Source organism: Ips typographus, linkage group LG1 (assembly GCF_016097725.1).
Source record: "Ips typographus isolate SLU linkage group LG1, UJ_Ityp_2.0, whole genome shotgun sequence".
NCBI lineage: Eukaryota > Metazoa > Arthropoda > Insecta > Coleoptera > Curculionidae > Ips > Ips typographus.
In genome coordinates, this window is record NC_138422.1 from 15370238 (window position 1) to 15392172 (window position 21935).

The following is a 21935-nucleotide window of genomic DNA, read 5'->3' on the forward strand; positions in this document are numbered from 1 at the left end:
TTCATATTTCATTAGTTTAGCTGTCAGTGTCATTTATTTTCTGAATAATTAGGTTTTCTCTGCTATATTTTTTAAATGTGGTGTTATTGTGGTTACTAATTTAATTAACAAATATTGAAGATAAATATTTAATGATTATTTGGCGGAGTTAGGGACAAATAAGTTCTACCAGTTCTTGGCCAACGTTTCGATATATTAAACATATATCTTCATCAGGGCTAAAAGGTATAAAATGTTACAAAAGATAGTGAAACATGTACGGACCAAACGCTTACCTCGAACTGTCTTAAAATATGCACACTATTCATATGAGATGTTACAAACGTGTACGTGCACAATACACAATCATGTAATAAAAGGTTAAAACAACACATAACAAACTAATTACAAACACAATTGGGGAATTGTCAAGAAAACGTACGGTCGGGACCCACCGTTAGACTGCAACAGAACGCATAGGGTGATGGCCCACTGACCATTGACCCACAAAAAGTTGTTTTTTTGTGTCCGTTAAATATAAACATTTAGCATATTTAGGTGTACGAATGAGTGTAAGCGAGAATTATTATTATTATTATTATTAATGTTTATTTCCACAAGAGTTAGAGTTAGATCGGTCTGTTCATAAAATTGTCAATTAAGTTCGAATAAATGACGTTTAAATTTTGGGTATCAGTTCTAAAATTTACGGCTTTGTCCCTCCACTTGTTTATCCACAGCATTTCGGAAATCACCCGTTTTTTGTAATTCGCTGCACTATCCAGTATCCTTGGCTGCGAAAAATCAAATGTGTGGCCGTTGTTTTGGTAATGACACGCAAGAGCCGTTGTACCTTCTCCTCCATTGTGTGTCAACCTAGTACAATCATATTGATGTTGTTTTAGTCTTAGGTTTAATTTATTTTTTGTTTGCCCAATGTAGTTATTGTTACAATCTTTACAAGGAATTAGGTAAACTACGCCAGATCTCTCCAACAGCGGAATTTTATCCTTTATCTTTGAGAACAGATCCCCTACTGTTTTTTTGGGATATGTGACTAATCTTATCTGGTCATTATTCAAGATTCTCGTTAGTTGGTTGCTTAAACCTGAGATTAAAGGTATTTTATAATAATGTAGATCAGGTTCTGAATTTGGTGTTGTCTGATTTTGATTGGTACGTTGGGCACGAGAGTCCGATTGACTTAAGATTTTGTTAACTACGATGGGGGGATATTCATTAAGATTAGCAATATGTCTGATTTTATCAAAGTTAGTCTTCCAGAACTTCTCGTGGCTCAACTTTGTGACTCTATTCTTCAAGGACTTCAATATGGCAATTTTCTGTGACAGGGGATGCGTAGACTTGAAATTAATAACTCTTCCAGAGTGAGTTGGTTTCTGGTACCAGTCAGTAAGAAGGGTATTGTCATTATTTCTAATGACTAATACATCCAAAAATGGAATACATTGGTGCTCCTCCACTTCACAAGTAAATTGTAAGTGTGGCTCAAAAGAATTAAAAATATTCAAGACCCTATCACAAGTGTTGGAAGGCACGCAAGTTATGATGTCATCTACGTAGATATAGAGGAAAGGAACCACAAAAGGTAACTTGGGCAATGTGTGGGACAACAGCTCATGCATACACATGTTAGCGAGGAAGGGAGACAGAGGATTACCCATGGCACATCCAAAAACTTGGGAATAAAACACATTGTTGTATGAGAAATAATTAAAGTCAAAAATGAGAGAAATGATGTGAAAGAATTGGTCTTTGGGGATGTTAGTGTGAGGTACTATTAAGTGCCAATGTTTTTGTAATGTATTTAAAGCCAGTTCCTTTGAGATATTGGTGAACAGTGACTTCACATCTAATGATATGAGAACGTATCCATCGGGGACAGCGTTGATTTGTTTTATTTCCTCTACCAATGCAAATGAGTTAGTGATTGAATACTTGAACAAGTGGTTAATATTTGAAAGGATGTTGTTTAAATATTTGGACAATTTATATAGTGGTGACTGTACACACGACACTACCGGTCTCAGGGGAGTGTCGTTTTTATGAATCTTAGGTAAACCGTAAATTCTAGGTGGTAATGAATTTTTTGTTATTAGATAATCGTGGGTTTTTTTGTCTAAACAGTTGTCACTATACATTTTTTTAATTAGAGAATTAATTTTATTTTCGTAAGACGTAGTGGGGTTCTTCGTAAGTAATTTATAAGTCTCAGGGTCATTTAATAATTCTGCCATTTTGTTCACATACAAATCCCTGTACATCAAAACTGTGACATTGCCCTTGTCGGCCCTTGTGACTATGAGATTATCATTTTCTTTCAAGAACTTTTTGGACAGGTGGAAAGCCCTATATAACAATCACTGTGTTGCGCAGATTTGAGTTTATAAGCGTGGTTACTAATGGCATTTGTACAACGAGCCCTTAAGTTATTTTTGTTGTCAATATCCGGGGTCAGATCTATAATAAATTCTATGTCCTTAATAATGTCAACTATTGGAAAATCAGCCTTAGTGTGGTTTAGTGCAAATTTAGGACCTAATGCTAAAAGTCTAGAGACCTCAGAAGGAGGTTCGATACTTGTTAAGTTTTTTAACCAACCGTCCGGTGGCGACCGACAGTTCCCAACACTCCCCAACTTGAGCGACTCAATCTTTTTAATATGATTAAGCTTAATCCTACTGTACGCTGTATTATATTTAAGATTACAAACACTGACGAACTGATTAAAATGATAAATATCTAAATTTGTTTGGAACAATAACACATTATCCTTAAGAATACTCTTAATCCTACCTATCTTCCAAATGGCTATTTTAATTTCTAGTTTTAAAATTTTGTGCATAAAACTTCTTGTTAATTGGTCCAACATAAACATAAAAGGATGTGAATTGTCCATAACAGAGTACAAGCAATTGACATTCTGCTGAATGTGTCTGGGAAACACTTGGTGAAACTTACATTGTAATAAGAAGTTGCGTCGATTCTCCCAGCTTGCCAATTGAGTCTTGAGATGAATGTGATCCTTGATCGATTTGTAAGTGGTAGGTCCATACCTGTTCCGCACGTCTTCAAAAAACCCCATAGTTTGATGTCCGGTAGCCGCAAAGGTATATAGATCGTAGTAGTGGCGTCCCAAATATGTGAATATTTAATGATTATTTGGCGGAGTTAGGGACAAATAAGTTTTGAAGTAAGTTTTGAAGTTTTTAATACAAATGCCATTAGTAACCACGCTTATAAACTCAAATCTGCGCAACACAGTGATTGTTATACTAGGGCTTTCCACCTGTCCAAAAAGTTCTTGAAAGAAAATGATAATCTCATAGTCACAAGGGCCGACAAGGGCAATGTCACAGTTTTGATGTACAGGGATTTGTATGTGAACAAAATGGCAGAATTATTAAATGACCCTGAGACTTATAAATTACTTACGAAGAACCCCACTACGTCTTACGAAAATAAAATTAATTCTCTAATTAAAAAATGTATAGTGACAACTGTTTAGACAAAAAAACCCACGATTATCTAATAACAAAAAATTCATTACCACCTAGAATTTACGGTTTACCTAAGATTCATAAAAACGACACTCCCCTGAGACCGGTAGTGTCGTGTGTACAGTCACCACTATATAAATTGTCCAAATATTTAAACAACATCCTTTCAAATATTAACCACTTGTTCAAGTATTCAATCACTAACTCATTTGCATTGGTAGAGGAAATAAAACAAATCAACGCTGTCCCCGATGGATACGTTCTCATATCATTAGATGTGAAGTCACTGTTCACCAATATCTCAAAGGAACTGGCTTTAAATACATTACAAAAACATTGGCACTTAATAGTACCTCACACTAACATCCCCAAAGACCAATTCTTTCACATCATTTCTCTCATTTTTGACTTTAATTATTTCTCATACAACAATGTGTTTTATTCCCAAGTTTTTGGATGTGCCATGGGTAATCCTCTGTCTCCCTTCCTCGCTAACATGTGTATGCATGAGCTGTTGTCCCACACATTGCCCAAGTTACCTTTTGTGGTTCCTTTCCTCTATATCTACGTAGATGACATCATAACTTGCGTGCCTTCCAACACTTGTGATAGGGTCTTGAATATTTTTAATTCTTTTGAGCCACACTTACAATTTACTTGTGAAGTGGAGGAGCACCAATGTATTCCATTTTTGGATGTATTAGTCATTAGAAATAATGACAATACCCTTCTTACTGACTGGTACCAGAAACCAACTCACTCTGGAAGAGTTATTAATTTCAAGTCTACGCATCCCCTGTCACAGAAAATTGCCATATTGAAGTCCTTGAAGAATAGAGTCACAAAGTTGAGCCACGAGAAGTTCTGGAAGACTAACTTTGATAAAATCAGACATATTGCTAATCTTAATGAATATCCCCCCATCGTAGTTAACAAAATCTTAAGTCAATCGGACTCTCGTGCCCAACGTACCAATCAAAATCAGACAACACCAAATTCAGAACCTGATCTACATTATTATAAAATACCTTTAATCTCAGGTTTAAGCAACCAACTAACGAGAATCTTGAATAATGACCAGATAAGATTAGTCACATATCCCAAAAAAACAGTAGGGGATCTGTTCTCAAAGATAAAGGATAAAATTCCGCTGTTGGAGAGATCTGGCGTAGTTTACCTAATTCCTTGTAAAGATTGTAACAATAACTACATTGGGCAAACAAAAAATAAATTAAACCTAAGACTAAAACAACATCAATATGATTGTACTAGGTTGACACACAATGGAGGAGAAGGTACAACGGCTCTTGCGTGTCATTACCAAAACAACGGCCACACATTTGATTTTTCGCAGCCAAGGATACTGGATAGTGCAGCGAATTACAAAAAACGGGTGATTTCCGAAATGCTGTGGATAAACAAGTGGAGGGACAAAGCCGTAAATTTTAGAACTGATACCCAAAATTTAAACGTCATTTATTCGAACTTAATTAACAATTTTATGAACAGACCGATCTAACTCTAACTCTTGTGGAAATAAACATTAATAATAATAATAATAATAATTCTCGCTTACACTCATTCGTACACCTAAATATGCTAAATGTTTATATTTAACGGACACAAAAAAACAACTTTTTGTGGGTCAATGGTCAGTGGGCCATCACCCTATGCGTTCTGTTGCAGTCTAACGGTGGGTCCCGACCGTACGTTTTCTTGACAATTCCCCAATTGTGTTTGTAATTAGTTTGTTATGTGTTGTTTTAACCTTTTATTACATGATTGTGTATTGTGCACGTACACGTTTGTAACATCTCATATGAATAGTGTGCATATTTTAAGACAGTTCGAGGTAAGCGTTTGGTCCGTACATGTTTCACTATCTTTTGTAACATTTTATACCTTTTAGCCCTGATGAAGATATATGTTTAATATATCGAAACGTTGGCCAAGAACTGGTAGAACTTATTTGTCCCTAACTCCGCCAAATAATCATTAAATATTCACATATTTGGGACGCCACTACTACGATCTATATTGAAGATAAAGTTGGCAGATCAGATAATACTTCACACTAGTGCATCGTCAGGTTTTTCTTCTAAAAGAGGCTGTGAACTTCTTAACTGGTTCATGATGCTGTTTTTAAAAGAAAACAGTTTGTGTAATAAATAAAATTATTTATTTACGTTATTTATTTTACAGATCCGCCGGAAGTCGAAGTAGAACGAGCGACCGTACACACTGGTATAGGTTTGGAGGCTCAATTGGTCTGCATAGTTTATTCAGAACCTCCGGCACAGGTAGGATTTTTTTCTTAAATATTCATTTGCATATGCGAGACGTTCGTAAATATTTTTAAATATTCACTTCTTGAAAAGAAAGACTTTTTAAATCACCACGCTCAAATGTTTATTTAACTTTGTTTAGGACCTTTAGAACAATGGTTTGGGGTTTGCATTTAATTCGAAGAGAAAATCGTAACAAAATCCTAAACCAATAAAGTTTTAATTCTGAATGCTTTGGCATAGGGTACACATTTTTGTATAAAAATAGAAAAAACATAAAAAAAACTCAAAATCGTGCTACAATTTTACTTCAGGGCCATCAGAAATTGTTGATGTAATACAAGAAGCTAATAATGACAGTTTCCTGTAACATTCTGCATACATTTCTTTTAGTAACTCCGTTCTCTCATTTCAAGAATAAGCACCCTGATGTCCTTCATAAAGACTGTTTCTTATTAAAATGACAATTGAAGAAGAATAGTTACTGTGTTTAAATATCTCAAAATCTCCAAGAGATTCAGTCTGTGGCAAATTTGCATAAGTTCTCTCTCTCTTCTCTATCTCTATCTTTTTCTTGACATCAAACTTTGTTTTTTCACTGTAACTTGACTTTATTTAAATAAAAAATTGTCCTTTACCACATTTTTACCAACTGAACTTTACTCGGAAGTTTTTTTCAAAAAAACTTAGATTTTTTCCAGTTTTTCTCATTTTCCGGTTTTATCTTATCTCTCAGCTCAGTTCTTTGGTATAAACGTACCTTTTGCTGTGCATTGGAACCCTTCTGACCAAAATAAAAAATTGACAATTTTTTCCAACTTTTGAAAGGTTTAAAGTGCTTATTTTACCTAATTTAAGATTCTTTGCTGTGCACTGGAACATTTCCGGAGCAATAAATTGCCAATTTTGACAAGAAACTTCAGGACTTTTTGTAATTTATCTATCAATATTTTATAATCTCTTCTGAAAAGGATTTCAACTTAAATTCAGAACATATCTGAGACTCTTCAATTTGTTCATTCCGAAAATGCTGTTTATTGTTTTATCAACTAAATGAAGCCTTGGGTTTTTAAATCACTTACATTTTTTATAGCATATTGCACTTATTCTACTTTGAAATTTAAGATTTTGCTATTTGTCCACATTCTATAAAATGCACATTTATCAATTCAATATGTTTCTAATAAAAACCAAACCAAACTTACTGTCTTCCTATTTGGAGTAAACTTATACAAATTAAAGCTTTGAAATAACCCGAAAAACGAAAAGAAGGAAGCGAAAATTGGCAAAACGACAAAACTTGACAAAACCCAACTGAAATTGCCCAAGGCTTCCAAATCGTATCGGCAAATGCCAACTTCTATAACGCAAAAAGTACGATATAATGGAGAAATATTGTTTTGCTTCCTGGAAAATCCTTACAAAATGCAGAAGTCAACGGGACTTGTTGCGAAACGTTATATTATTATTTTTCCTTTGAAAAGTCGAGGAAAACCGACAGGGCCATCGAATAAAAACTTTATGACAACAAAATTGTTTTAGTTTAGTAATTCAACTAAGTACCAAAGTTTTAATTTCGTAAAAGCACGAAATTGTAATTAAATATTTATATGACGCTTTTAGTGCCGCTATGAAAACAGATGGATTTTGATAAGAAGTGTTATGAAGGAACAATTTTTGTAAATGTATTTTATGATAGAAATTAACATACATTTTTACTTATACGGAAGAACAATAATTTAAAATATTACTTAAAAAACGACACTGAATTTCGTTCCAGATTGAGTATAATAATAACATTCATATTACTTTGTCATGAAACTTTTCCTTCCTGAATATTTTTGATAACAAATTGCTACTTTAGAATGTATGAAAATACTTTCTAGTTTCCTAAAGTTACTAAACTGAGAGTTACTCTAAACAACCGTAAGTTGATTTTCCTTCGAGACTTTTCGTTCAAATCAATTTGCAACCTCGGATTGAAAGCAATGTTTGCTTACACTCCGCATATTCCAACTCGAACACATCGAACTTAAACCGCATACTTTACATCGTCGACCAACTTGGAAAACTTCTACAGCCAGCCTTATCCGAACAAATTTTTTTTCGGCAAACTCGCGAGGATTTATTTAAAATGAACTTAAAGGGAGAACACAGCTATCCGCAAACTTGTTTGGAAAAGTTAAAGCAAGTTGTGGATTTCTTTCTATTATATTTCCTGGCGTGTTGTGTCAGTATTCTGCACCAGTGAACTGTATAAATTGGAAAGAAAATCATTTTTGTATGTGTGTATATGCCAACTTTTTTGTTTGATGGCATCTAAAATGTTGTTTGATACGATTTTCGACACGTAAATTTTGCTACCTTTGGTAAAAAAAATTACTAATTAAAGCGCAAAAAATTTTCATTGTATAATTAGTTACCGAAAGTAAACTGTTATGTCACTCCCACCAATTCTGAAAAGTACTGAGTTTGGTATAAGGAGGATCACTATTAGGAGTATTGGGATGTTGAAAAGGGTAAGAGATACAGATTTGGTTGAATAGAATAAAACTTACATAATTTCTGTCCTTTCAAAAACTGAACTATTAAAAGGTAAAGCCGCGGAAAGTGCAATTTATTTTCCCAGAAACGTCACATCACTAACAGAAAAACAAATATACATTTTGGTTTTTGACAGTTTGTATTATGTTTGGAACTCTCATAACGAGTTTTAAAATTTTACAGGTTTTCAAAAAATCCTGAGTTACCCTTAAAATTTTCAAATTTGAAGCGTCCTTATTTGAGTTCCATTCAATTTTATTCAAACGCTATTATTATTAGAAAAGAGCATCAAAAATTCCACACAAAAAATAGGATTTTTCATAAAACTAGAGTATTTCCAATTTTTACATAGTCGTAACGCTTTTACATGAACTCCAATCGATTTCACTTAAAAGGACATAAATTGATTATAAAACTACAACATACATTTTCAGATAATTTAGAATGTAGTTTTAATCATCTTTGTAATTTAATGTAAATGAATACATATTCGCAGGAAAAATGTTGTACCTAACACGTGTATTTCATCACCAGTTTTAAAGTTTACTTTAATATGTCAAAGTTGGAAATAATATATTTTTTAATAAATTTTAATACCCAGTTAACACTTTCCTTTAATATATTTTTTGTTTTATTTGTTTTAGGTTATATGGTACAAAGCTACAACTCAACTAGGTATCACCGAACAACATGCCACTCAAAATAGAGGAAATCGCTACACTCTAACCATTAGGAATGTGTCGCAAATCGATATGGGAAACTACAGGTAAGTTAATTATTAAAATATACAGGATTAATGATGTGACTTGTCAGGTTACGGCAAAGGTGGCCTTAATTAATGAACAACATATTTCAAACGACTTTTAAGCTGATCTGCAAACATCCTGCTCGCTAAATTAATTTTTAATTCAGATAAAAGCGTGGCAGGAAATTTTCAGTGGGGGCTCTCCCAGACACAACAGAGCAGATTTTGTTTTTAAATTAAATTTCTCCCACGTCCGCCTTCTAATAACAATATTTCAGCTCGAAGAGTCGGGTAATGATAAACTATACGAGCTGCATTTAGAAAAACGTAAAAACAAATATATATTCTCTCGGCCAGACAACATTTTAGTTAAGAGAAACAAGCGCTGGAAATAAAAGTCAGATAAGAGAAAATTGTTTCGTTGAAAAAAGACGATTCTCGATTGTATACAAGAACTCGCTGTGCTTAGTGAAAGCTTCGGACTCTATTCTCCAGCATGTGAACAATAAAAGCCGTACAAACAAAGTGGGTTTATTTTTCGACTAAAGTATTTTGTAGAGTTTTGCGATTTTGAAATATTTCCTTCAATTATTTCCGATATTGCATATTTGCAAATACTTAGATAAAGTATATCAGATTTATTTTTATGCAAAATATCTACAGTTATTTCAGTTTTTATATTAATAGGTAATCAATTCAAATATGCAATTTGAATAGATAATTTGTCCAAATAGTCAAAAATTTGATCAACAACGCATTTTTCATGTTTTGACATTTGAAACTTAAAGAATTACTTGAAAAGTAGGTAATTTGTTAAAATTTACATTTCAGATATGCAGAGTGGTACAAGAAGTACAGGGATGTCCGAAAGCTAGTACTTTGAGAAGCAAATTGCGTACCTCACACTAGATAGTATTGCAAAGTAGTAAAAGCATTTTTAAATATGCCCTATGTCAGAAAGTTAAAAAAATTACAGAAAGTAACAAAATATTCTGTCAAATTTGAGTCTCATACACATAAACCAGTTTAGCAGTAGTTTTCATTTAAAATTGTTGCTCACCTTGTAATGTATACCTAATAATACTGACATTCAAATAAATGTTCAAAAGCACAATTTTACAATCTAAATCTAAAATCATTCTCGTTTAAAAAAAAACTAAATTGAGGGTACATAACCGTAGTGGGGCTTTTACAATATCGAAACAGACATGAGAGCGTGGCATGCAATCCGTTGGCTTTGAACTAATCGAAAGGTGCATTATGTCCCTTTCCATTTAATGGTAAACAACCTAGGGAAGTGATTGACCGAGACAATGGCCCTATTGATATTCTCTCTTTGAATTCCACTTAATGTGATTGTCTACATAATTTAGCTTCGTTAATGTTCATTAGCCTATGAAATTTCCTTCCTTTGAGTCCATTTCAGCACTTTGCAATGTAGTTTACGCATGCAAAGTAAGACAGTTTTGTGTGCAGTTCTGTATTTATAACAAGTTACTTTAATCAGCAAACAAAATATGTGTTGTCGTAAGAGAGTCTTGAGTACCTAGTGCACAAGGTAAAACAAACTTACGCCAGACTTTCAAACCAAGAAAAAATCAATTTTTCAGACTCTAAAATACCTTGAAGCTAGAAAATTACATTCAAATCAACGTTGCCAAAATCAAAACTCTTCCCAAAAGCTTTTAATTCGTGTAATGAAAAGGTTTTGACAGTTATGACAGCTGTTACGTGACGTTTTACGTCAGAACTGTCAAACTTGGTTCCATGGAGCTGTAAAGACTACTTACAGTGTGGTTCTTCCAAGAAACCCATCTACTTGGATTTTATAATTTCCATCAGTCCAAATTCCATTTCCTGAATTCTTGTTTTTGATGTGCATTTATTAGCATTAATTTTCTTCATCATTCTATTGAATTCTTTTAAAATTCTTAAATTCTCTTGACCTTTTCTCTAAAAATTAATTTATGAGCATTTTCTATCTTAGTCTGATTGTGATTCCTTGTTTTCTCTTCTATTTCTATATTATTTACTTTAATTGGGCTAAAGATATGAAGTAATCAAGGACATGCTGTATATGTAATGTTTGCATTGTTACATTCGACGTTTTTCATAAACTGTTTATTTTTATTTTTTTTTAGAAAGAAAAACTATATTGACCGTTTTTTGGCACATTATAATAAACTATCAAAAAATACTTTAAATAAAAAACCAAATAAATCGTTTATTAGTAACAAAATAACTAATTAGCAATAATACCAGGTTGACGTAAGGAAAATAAACATCAAGGGGCGAAGCTTTGTAAAGCCACCCTCTTCCTGTTGCTTTCATTGAAACAATTTATTTTCAATAGGGAAAGTTCGCATGGGAAACTCCAAAACCCCTTTTGATTTATTAAGCGGGAGTAATTTATCGTACGAAACTCGGGCGGTATTAAGCAAGGTAAAACTCCGGCTCGACAAGAAAAATAACTTAATTAAATATCCAGGCCGCAAAATGAAAACATTTAATTCGGCTTGTAGCAGCGTGACACGGGAATAGGAAAAAAACCGTTTTAACTAAATGGCTTTTCCTCAAAATTCGCGTGAGAGACCGCGGCCATTTCGGCAAAAAACCAGGGAAAACATAATCTAGAAATACGCTTCCCGGGGATCTTTTATCTTTATTAAAAGTTAGAGGAAATATGTCGCTGTCTGCTGTTTTGTCTCTCTTGTGGGTGGTTATACGAAAAATTGAGATATAATGAAAATCCGGTGAGAAGATTTTTACTTTGGGTCTTTCTTACGCTACCGTTCTTTGTTTCTGGAAACTTTACGCAGATTGCAGTGGTTTTTTTAGGTCACCGAGTTAATGTAGATCAACGCGTCTATCGTATTTCATAGTTACACCATGGAGAGGAGTTTTGAAATATTGTACAACATGTAACAACAAAATATTTAATAGAGATAGAATAATCGATGAAAAAAATAAGAAATTAAATAAAGAAAACAAATTCTAATTAACATTATTATTGACATTAGTGACAGATATCACGTTGTTTTAGAGAATAATTTAGCTACACAGTCACGGAACTACTGTCAAAATAACTCAGTAATACATTTTGTATCGAATACTCTAAGAAAACTTTTCTAAACCCTGATTTTGCAACCTTTGAGCACTGTTTGACGGTTTTGCCGTTAGTAAGTGACAGTTGTCACGTGATTTTAAAACATTATTTAGCAAGACGATCACATGGCATTTGTTCAAGAGACATGCATTAATCTCAGAAACACATCTCGTTTTAAATTTTAATTCTTACATTTTCTAGGAAAATGTTGACAGTTTTGGCATTAGTGACAAATATCACGTGGTTTTAGAGGCTAATTTAAAGTCCTCAGTAAATTTCCTATTCAATAACCTGAACTACAGTATATAATTTAGTACAATCAGGAAGAAACTGAGCACAAACACAAAGTTTGAACTGCCAGAAACTTGACTGAAAAACCCACTCAGAAAATGTCTGCTTTAAGCACATTTTTGGAATCCTTATTAAATTGATCATTTAATAATTTGAAGAAATAGTACAAAATTTAGTACAGGCAGGGAGAAAATGTGTGTCAAAGTTTGAACTGCCAGAAACATAGTTTGATAGGATAGTCATGGAGGAAATTGACTGTATAACTGTCAGAATACTGTTTTAAACTTTAATTCTTACATTTTCTGGGAAAATGTTGACAGTTTTGACATTAGTGACAAATATCACGTGGTTTTAGAGGATAACTTAACTAAGCAGTCATGTGATCCTCAATGACTGCTTTAAGCATATTTTTGAAGTCCTCAGTAAATTTCCTATTCAATAACCTGAACTACAGTAAAAAATTTAGTACAATCAGGAAGAAACAGCACAAACACAAAGTTTGAACTTCCAGAAACTTGACTGTAAAACCCACGCAGAAAATGTCTGCTTTAAGCACATTTTTGAAATCCTTATTCAATGTCCTATTCAATAATCTGAAAAAACATTACAAAATTTAGTACAGTCAGGGAGAAAAGTGGTGTCAAAATTTGAACTACCAGAAACACAGTTTGAAAGAACAGCCATGGACAAAATTGACTGTAATACCCACATGGAGTAAGAAAATGACAGTTTTAAGCACATTTTTTGGAATCCTCATTAAATTGCCAATTTAATAATCTGAATAAACAGTGCAAAATTTAGTACAGGCAAGGAGAAAATGGGTGTCAAAGTTTGAAACTGCCAGAAACATAGTTTGATAGGATAGTCATGGAGAAAATTGACTGTATAACTGTCAGAATACTGTTTTAAACTTTAATTCTTACATTTTCTGGGAAAATGTTGACAGTTTTGACATTAGTGACAAATATCACGTGGTTTTAGAGGATAACTTAACTAAGCAGTCATGTGATCCTCAATGACTGCTTTAAGCACATTTTTGGAATCCTCAGTAAATTTCCTATTCAATAACCTAAACTACAGTACAAAATTTAGTACAATCAGGAAGAAACAGCACAAACACAAAGTTTGAACTTCCAGAAACTTGACTGTAAAACCCACTCAGAAAATGTCTGCTTTAAGCACATTTTTGGAATCCTCATTAAATTGACTATTAAATAATTTGAAGAAACAGTACAAAATTTAGTACAGGCAGGGAGAAAATGGTTGTCAAAGTTTGAACTGCCAGAAACACAGTTTGATCGGACCGTCATGGAGAAAATTGACTGTAAAACCTAATTAGAGTAAGAAAATGTCTGCTTTAAGCACATTTTTGGAATCCTCATTAAATTGCCCAATTAATAATTTGAAGAAAAAGTACAAAATTTAATACAGTCAGGGAGAGAATGGATGTGAAAGTTTGAACTGCGAGAAACACAGTTTGATAGGACAGTCAAGGAGATAATTGACTGTAAAACCTACTTAGAGTAAGAAAATATCTACTTTAAACACATTTTTGAAATCCTTATTCAACGTCCTAATCAATAACCTGAAAAAATATTACAAGATTTAATACAGTCAGGAAGAAAAGTGGTGTCAAAATTTGAACTACCAGAAACACAGTTTGAAGGAACAAAATTGACTGTAATACCCACTTGGAGTAAAAAAATGAGAGTTTTAAGCACATTTTTGAAATCTCCATTAAATTTCCTATTTAATAACCTGAAAAATGGTACAAAGTTTAGTACAGTCAGGGAGAAAAGTGGTGTCAAAGTTTGAATTGCCAAAATGACACGAACGGTAGAAGAACCACAAAAATGGTAGATATACCGTTTTGACGGTGGAATTGGCAACATTGCATACAGGGTGTATCGATAATACTCGGCATTTTGCAGTCTGATTTATTCATAGATGTTCAATCGAATAATTATTTGATTATTCAAAGTGATTATTTCGATTCAATCGATTATGCCCAACATTAGTATAAACTTAAAATTTTGAGTTCAACCACCACTTTTACATTACAGCCACCACAATATTGCCAATATAACACTGAATTTTGTCAGTTTACCTTTGAATTTTAATTTTTGAGTCTATTTGGACATATTTTTGGCAAATTCTTGCTTCACATTCTGAAAATATAACACATCATTATGTAACCATCAATTTCTAGATGATTTGACAGTACATCACAACTGAAATGTTACGATTATTGCTTTAGGTTCGTTTATAAAAATATTAAATAAATAAATGAAATCACAAACAACGAAGCGTTTTGTATATTTTGGTTGAATATGTATAATCACTGCCAGCATCATACATACAATAATGACAAAAGCCTTGCGTATAATTTCATTCTGAATCAAATATTTGTAATCAACCGGTGTTTAATCCTCTCCTGAATAGCTGTAATCCATCCCGATATTCCCGTAAACCACGCTTAACAGGGAAATATTCTGCTTATTAATACGCACTCGACTTTATCCTCACCCTCACGCTATTACCTCTGCATGTAGCCGGCCTCAAAGCAAACTTGACCGCAAAATCGTGTTTTAATTAACGGCGAATGGTAGAATCGAAACAATGTACCTCAGAATACCGCTTGTTATTCAGCCCATCTATTATTATGCACATACATACCAGTCCAACTACTAATTTTAACAAAACCGAAAACGAACAAAACTCGTTCTGCATAATTTAGATTACATTTTCTAGCCTAGGGCTGGACGAAAATTCGGACCAATCCTCTTATTAAAACTAGTCGTAAATATATGCAGATTAAGATTCGTTTTGTAAATGTGTTAATAATGTAATTATGTAATAATTTGTTTCAGTTGCGCCGCATCCAATCAACATGGCAGATCTAAAGGACATATTACCCTTACCGGTACTGCAACCACCGCGGTATTCGATTCGCCAGTAGCCAGTACCGAAAGGAATAAGTACCAGCTCAGTTGGTCGGTCAACAGTCACTCCTCAGTGATTGAATACCGGTTGTTTTATCGGCAACAACCTAGACATCATCAGGGACATCATTCGCACCGTCAGGATGAATCGAACGAGAATAGGAATATGAGGAATAGTTCAAGAATGGTTGGCATGAAACCTGAGTGGATTTCTGTGGTAAGTTTTTTATGTAAATGGCAAAGGCAGACAAAAAACTGTGCTTAAAACATATTTTTCTAATTTTGGTATATAAAGTGACACTTTTCAAAACTGATTAGAGTGACAAAACGTTTTACTTTTCGTAACTAGTTACTTACTTAGTTACGAAAAGTATCACTTTATGTAACTAGTTTTGAAAAGTTCATTTCATCACTCCCTGTTTTTATGCATTTCCGTAGAAACATATGGGCGACATCGATCATAACATGTCGTTGTCACAGTTTATACAAGGTGCTATGAAAGTGAATATTTGTGTTAAATCACTTTAAAAGATGGTTTTTACCGCTTTTTGGTCAAAATTAGAAAAAATTATGTATGTAACACGTTTCGAAAATGTCTTATTGTGTAACTCATTCAAATTGTACAAACATTCATTCGTTACACAAAATCGATCTTTTCGTAACTGGTTACATAAATAGCTATTTTCTCACTCCAAGTGGGTTTGACAAGCATTTTTGTCTCTGACTGTCAAAGTGTTCTCAAAAGTTGCAAAAATTAGGGTTTAGAAAAGTTTTCTTGCAGTATTCAATACAAAACGTGTTTCTGATATTTATGACAGTGGTCCCGTGCTAATTTATTTTCCAAAAACCACGTGATATCTGTCACTAAAGTCAAAATTGTCAAAAGTTGCAAGAATTACAGTTTAACACAGTTTTCTCACAGTTTTTGAAACAAGACGTGTTTCTGAGATTGATGACAGTTATTTTTGCAGTTGTCAGTAAATTACTGGTAAATTACAAATTGTTTAAATAATATAATATCTTCAGATCTGCGTCATTTTTCTCATCTCAAAAACATATTATTTGTCATAATTTAAACATGAAAAAGTAATAAAGAATTTGGTACAAGAATCACTTTGTCAGGAAAGTTTTGTGAAAATGATATCTTTCAAGCTAATTTCAATTAGATTCATACATTTACTGGTAAAATTGGTAAATTTTCCTGTCACACTGAATTTACCTTTTTCAATTTTACTTTACTTCTTCTTCTTCAAGTGCCGTGTCAGGTCCCCCTGACGTTGGCAATTACTTGGGCAAGTCTTTCTCGATTCTGCGCCAATCGAAACAGTTCTTCTGCGCTGCGTATACCGGTCCATTCACGGATGTCCCTCAGCCAGGAAGCCTGTTTTCTTCCTACTCCTCTACGTCCTTCCACTTTTCCCATCATGATCAGTTGTAGGATTCTGTATCGGTCTCCTCTGAAGATATGTCCAAGATATGAGATTTTCCTGCACTTGACTGTATTTAGCAGCAAACGTGTTGCATCGGCCCTGTTTAGCACCATTTCGTTGGTCTGCATATCTGTCCAGGGTATTCTCAGCATTCGCCGGTGTAGCCACATCTCAAACGCTTCTAACCGATTAACTGTAGCGGCCTTAATGGTCCAGACCTCTGCCCCGTATAGTAACACTGACCATATGTAGGATTTTACCATTCTCTGCCGCAATTTTAGGTTCAGATTATCATTGCAGAATAGTGGTTTCATTTTTTGGAATGTTGTTCGGGCTGTCTCTATTCTGCATCTTATTTCTCTATCTGGATTCAGTTGTTCGGTGATACAACACCCAAGGTACTTAAACTGGGTTACTCTGTCTATATTCTTCGTATTGATCTGCAGTGAAGCATCAAGATGTGGTTGTCGACTAAAGACCATAAATTTTGTCTTATTGATATTTATGTTGAGCCCCATTTCTTGCCCTTCTGCGTTTACACAGTTTAGTAGATGTTGCAGGTCCTCTAGTTTGTCACTCAAGATGACAGTTTTACTTTACGTTACCGGTAAATACGCCCAACTTTAATTTAAACTGCACCACTTGCTCTATGAGCATATTTTTAATTACGGCTTGCATCTGACTGGTTTTTTGTTTTTTTTTTTGTTAATATGCTTGACTCATATTAAGTTTTCAACTCGCCAGGTAGAACTTGAATAGCTGTCGTTACAAGTCTTTGTTTTCTACAAATAATGCTGCATCGTCGGCATAGCATAGCCATAGTAATGGCGTTATCGATTATTCTGTATTCCATATTTAAGGTCCATGCTTCTTCTATGATTTTGTTTATAAGAAGATTAAACAAGAATGGGCTGAGGCCATCATTATAACTAATGACTGCTCCTGATTACTATATTGACTGGTGTTTCTTTCTCCATGTCGTTCAGTGCCCTAATTCTTGAACGCAGGAAGTAGAATTGCCAAGAGAAGTGTTGATAGAATGTGACAGAACTGGCTTTCTGTCAAATTATGTATTCCTTTCTCTTGGTAACTTCCTTCCTTCGTTTCAAGAATGTAGGCCCAGTTGTACTTTATCAATATGTCGATGAAGTTAACAAATTCGGGTGTCAGATACAGATTTTATATGTTTGGTTCTGAAAATGGTCATTTCCTTAGCTATGTGTTTCTCCAGTTTATCCTTTAGCAAGTTTGCTCCAGATAAAAGCTGAATTGTCTATCTAAAGGTTATCTACAGTAAATTTAATGTTTCAAATAATCGAGTTAATCACGTTTGATTTTATCATACTTTATTTAATTTTGTTCCAATTTATACTTATTAAGATTTTTTGACATTTTTTATCTTAAATTGACTTAATTTTCCTTAAACTCTTTTTAACATTTTCACTGACAACCATCTACAAACCTTAAAACGTAAACTATTTCCTGTAGAGTCTTGCCGGACCTGGAGTTGTCAACACTAATTACCCCCAGGTGATTCCACCACCCTATCCGGGAGTCACCAAGCAGAAGATGACCTACATTCTACAAAACCTACAACCAGCGACCACTTACGAAGTAAGAGTACAGGCAAAAAACGACCAGGGCTGGAACAAATTGTCACCAGTTTTCCATTTCACCACCAGAGTTAATGGTAATTTTATTCACTACAGCTTTAGAAAGTAAGTTGAAAAAATGGTTTGTTGCAGATATGGAAAACCTAATAGAACCATCAGCCCAACCAGCAGTTTACGGTTCAACCAATCAAGGACAAGGACTCAGCAGCAACCAAATTCGTCCATTGTTCGCGTACGGTCTTTACAGTGTTTGTGCTAGTGTTTTCTTTATGTTCAATTAAAAAAATGTAAACGCAGTGAATGACTATAAGTACCAAAGACCTCGTAGGTAGAACTTTCCCTAAACTCACCCTTTGTGATACACCGAAAGTGGGACTGGTGTGCGAACGAATGAACGTGATACAAAGAATCGTTGTTCAATATTGTAACGTGTGTGTTAACACTACATTTTTCGATGTGTAGTTGCCCTATTTATGGATTTTTACACAGTATATTTCACTTTGATTACGCGCACCTATGAGTTTAGACTAGTGGTAACCAACTATTGGCTTACTTTCATTTTTGCAAGATGCAGTTGTTAATTTTAGATGTGTATGTCACTTTTTTTCTTAAAAGTTTAACTTACTTTTACATAATATGTAAAGGTATCATCCACCACTTGTAAGGGGTGCATCATGGTTTAAAGGTAAGTAATATTTTCAGTACTAATAACCAATAAATTACCAAAAATTAAAATTGCACATTGCAGAAACAACATATTTGAACTTTTAAATATCATCAAATTTAACGGATTTGTTATAGGTAATTCCAACTTGGGGTTGGAAACTTCAAAAATATTTTTATGACCGTTTGCACCGTTAGTTAAACAGTGATCAGTTAATCGTGTGTGGTAAAGCTGATTTTTTATTTTTGTTAATCGCAGTTCTTAACCTGCCAAAATGTAAACCTAATCTAACCACATAATTGAATTAGTCTAAAGCACATGGATTATCAGGAGTTGATCTTCTTAAGAAAATCAATGACAGAATTTAATTTTTTATAAAGTCTTGTTTTAATGATTTGATTTCTATTCAATGAATACTTCCTTAGTCAAGGTTTAGTTCAGCGGTTCAAACGGCTCTTATATTTTTCTTTAGTACAAATTTCACAGTTAATTACTACGCCTATTAAAACCATTTAAAAACCACTTGAAAAATTCCAAATTCCTTGAAAAAATGTTTGGATGTTTACTATAATTACGACTTAATTTTGCTGTAAATATCACTTACCTCTACATTACAATTGTCATTTATTATAATACATACAAAATCACTCACGTAAAGACAATTTTGTTGATGCTTTGTATATTTATTTAAGTTAATCTTATAATTACAGTTCGTCAATTTCGCAATCTTGCTAAAGTGTGCATTAACAGTGAGTCGCTTCAAACATCCAGCGAGATTGTCAAAAGACTCGAACATTATTGAAAGTCATTTTGTAAATAAAGACTGAGCTATTTTTGTAAGAGTGCAATAAGATTATGTATGAATCCGTTATAATAAACGTAATTTTAAATCGATATTAGACTCATCCAAGTGTAAATACGGCTTAATAAATTATGTATAGATAACAAAGCCGCGTTTCTTTTACCAGTTTAGCTGTTAATTAATTAGAGTTGTGGGTTTGTTTTTGACAGAGGAAAAAGTTGGAGTATCACAGCGTTAACCCTGACAGGCGAGAGATAATTGGTTGGAGGGTTTTTTTGGCTGAAAAAAAGTGGATTAACGGCGGTATACCTTGAGGCCTTTAATAACAATTACCTAATTTGACATAAATACTCTCTGCCTAGTCAGAAAAGTATTTATGATTGAAAGTTATTTAATAAAAAATTGAATCCAATCAAATTTAAGCTTCTTATTGGAAGAGGAACTCCCACTCACGGACTTTTTCCAACTAGATTTTCAAAGAAGGTGTAATTTACTTGTCGGTTTTGGTTTGATTTATTTTTAAGCAATCGATGGATCGTTAGCCAAGCAGTTTTCAGTGGAACAGCCGGAGTAATTTAGCCAGAATATCAAGGCTGGATAACGCAATTTAATTTTAAAACGTCGATGTTTGATTAAGCACTGAATAATCCACAAGGAAAAGGTCAAACGATTTTGCCCTTAATACTTTTATAATAATCTGAATAAAAAACTTGTCCGCTATTGTTTAGAAAGTATCGAACCGGCAAAGTTGCTGTGAATTGGACCAATTTACTTTTATCCTTTTTAGATTGTTATGGTAAAACTTTTGCCTACAATTTGTTACATATTTCTGATCGATTTTCGCACAAGGTATAAAAAAGTTTTCAATTTTGCAATTGTTTGTTAGAATGTTGTTCAGAATGTCTATAAAATTAATATTGATGCACAATTTTAGTTTGTACAGGTTTGTAATTCAATGGGTAAGTATTTTTTTCCGGAATATTTTTTTCAGGTCCTTTTGTGAAAGACTGAGTGATGTCGTGGTTACATTTTTCTGAACATTTGTAGTCTCTAAAAATTAATTTTATTTTTAAAATATTTATAGAAATTTGTTAATAAGAATATCATCATCTTTTTTGTGATATTACCAAGTTGGCTTATGAATAATACAACCATACTGGTAAAAAACTGGACTCGAAATGACCTCCTATACCACTAAAATTTGTAATAATAGGTACTGATAGTAAAAACTATTAGAAAACGACCGAAAAGAAATTTTAATTTTTCAAACCCTATACAAAGTGCCATAAATTTGTTCTTTTTTTGTTAAGACGTTTCAGTTTTTAGCAACCATCATCATCAGGTTTTTTGATTTTGTTTAAAATCTTTTTTTTTATGTGTATATAGAGTTATATCCTATTAGAGTTCATAGTTATAGTTTAGCTAAAATAACCAAAATTGTATTTTCACAGAGTTCCTTGGTAATTGGATATTAGTCTAAATTCCGTCATTCCTCTTTTCACCAATCAGATGATAATCTGACAGTTAATCACGTGACTGCGCTAATCGTACACTATGTAGTGTCATGTGACAATTGTCAAATTTAAGTCTGCTTGGTCTAGCGGGGAATAGCCGAACACAATTTAGGCACTTTAAGAAAACCGTGGACTTGTTGTTTAGGACGTAGGACAACTCGTTTTTATACTACATTTTGCGACTAAAGCAATCAACTACTACACAGCAAAAGATTTGTTAATACAAGTCTACCTTAAATTAGAAAAAATAACAAATTTTTTAATCAAATAGCTCTAAAATAAAAATGAGCAAACAAACGAGGATTCTAACCTAATTTTGTCCTACGTTTTACGTTTCCTGTAAAACAGCTGATAATGACAGTTTGCTAAAATCACTAATATCAATCAACAATTAGGCACTCCAACAAAATGACAAAAACAGCTGATTGAAACTTTTGAAGGACAAACACGGCCATTAAAACACACTTTCTTATGAATACATAGAGTTTTAGCTTAAATT

General features: G+C 33.4%; 1 protein-coding gene across 1 annotated transcript in view; it reads left to right on the top strand.

The window, feature by feature from the left end:
- Positions 1-20069, top strand: part of LOC145740189 (protein amalgam-like) — a 181679-nt gene extending 161610 nt beyond the window's left edge. The window contains exons 6-10 of the mRNA XM_081995555.1: positions 5703-5800; positions 8974-9095; positions 15342-15630; positions 18332-18533; positions 18589-20069. Coding sequence (XP_081851681.1) covers positions 5703-5800; positions 8974-9095; positions 15342-15630; positions 18332-18533; positions 18589-18737 — 860 coding nt within the window. The 3' untranslated portion in view covers positions 18738-20069. The remainder of the gene's footprint in view (positions 1-5702; positions 5801-8973; positions 9096-15341; positions 15631-18331; positions 18534-18588) is intronic.
- Positions 20070-21935: the final 1866 nt, after the last annotated feature.